The following is a 1239-nucleotide window of genomic DNA, read 5'->3' as shown; positions in this document are numbered from 1 at the left end:
AAAAATTTTAATTTCAATAATTTCATTTTTAATTGATGTAAAACAAGTTTTGAAGGTAATAGCGTTTATTTTTATTGGGCTTACTTAATTAATAATGGGTTTATTAGATAGTTCTCAAATAAAATGTGAGCATTTATTTTGTGTCATTTGATTTTGTAGTTTTTTAACTGCCATTACAATAATCTGTTTTACAAGTGCAAATGGTTGTCGGCATGCCACTTATGGTCATTGTCTGACATTCGTTGAAAGCCACGTCCGATCCACAGTCTCTCACTGATGCAGTCATACCTTCATTGAATTGCAATATTTTATTAATTAGCAAATATTAACAATAATTAAAATCTAATTTTTTAAATGCAAATGTATCATATCATTATCGTTTCGTATTAATCATCAGTTCACCAACAAATATTTTAACAACAATTTTGTTTTGCAACCCCGAAAAAAATTTTTACTATCTGGACGCGTTTGTTTAATTACTAGCGCTTTATTTTTAGAGCTCAACGTTTATTATTAACATTAACTATCATTAGGTTACTATAACAAAGTTACGTCTTTCAATGTTACTGCTAAAAGCCATGTTACTATTCCCAACATTATTACTATTTACATTTCTGCTGAAACTAATTCTAAAATTTTAACATTTGTTTACGCGACATCTACTACAACAATTAGTATACTAGCTACCGCTACTACTATAATACATATTACAACCGGTGCTTACTACTAACCACGAAAATCAAATTTTCAACAATTAGAAAAACAACCTACTACTGTTACCCTACTAATTAAAACTAGACGTGATGCCGCTACTAAAGCTCTTACTAACCCATAAATTCAACTTTTGAACTGTAGCAGTAGTTATCATTACACACGGATACTCCAGGATCATTAGCATTTACCGGACTGTTGCAGGCATCTATCGCTTCACACTTGTAACATTTCACAGCTTCTGATGGATGCCATAAAAAAAGAATCGAGGAAGTTAGCAATAAAACCGTTCCAATCATTCTTATTTATTTTTCGATGTAATAGGTTCTTCTGTACGTTGTTATAATTGAAAAAATTTACTTTTTTATAGCGAAAATAGAAATGAATATACATTAAAAACATATATATATTTAAAGAGAGAAAAAGTATATATACATATAGTATATGCATATACATATATTGGATTAAGACTGTCAGCATGTTCGGCGTAAGTTAACTTCCAATTTAACTTATCAATTTTCTAACGGT

General features: G+C 29.5%; 1 protein-coding gene across 1 annotated transcript; it reads right to left on the bottom strand.

Annotated features, from left to right (window-relative positions):
* Positions 1–163: 163 nt before the first annotated feature.
* HELRODRAFT_177515 (hypothetical protein) lies at positions 164–1010 on the bottom strand (the record flags this gene model as incomplete). The annotated part of the gene is made up of 2 exons (XM_009025702.1): positions 164–288; positions 830–1010. 2 exons carry the CDS (start codon positions 1008–1010, stop codon positions 164–166), a joined length of 306 nt encoding a protein of 101 aa, XP_009023950.1.
* Between the last annotated feature and the right edge of the window lie 229 nt (positions 1011–1239).

The sequence above is a fragment of the Helobdella robusta genome (genome assembly GCF_000326865.2).
Source record: "Helobdella robusta unplaced genomic scaffold HELROscaffold_43, whole genome shotgun sequence".
Classification (NCBI taxonomy): domain Eukaryota; kingdom Metazoa; phylum Annelida; class Clitellata; order Rhynchobdellida; family Glossiphoniidae; genus Helobdella; species Helobdella robusta.
Note: the sequence above shows the minus strand (reverse complement) of the source record. Positions and strands in the feature narration are given on the sequence as shown.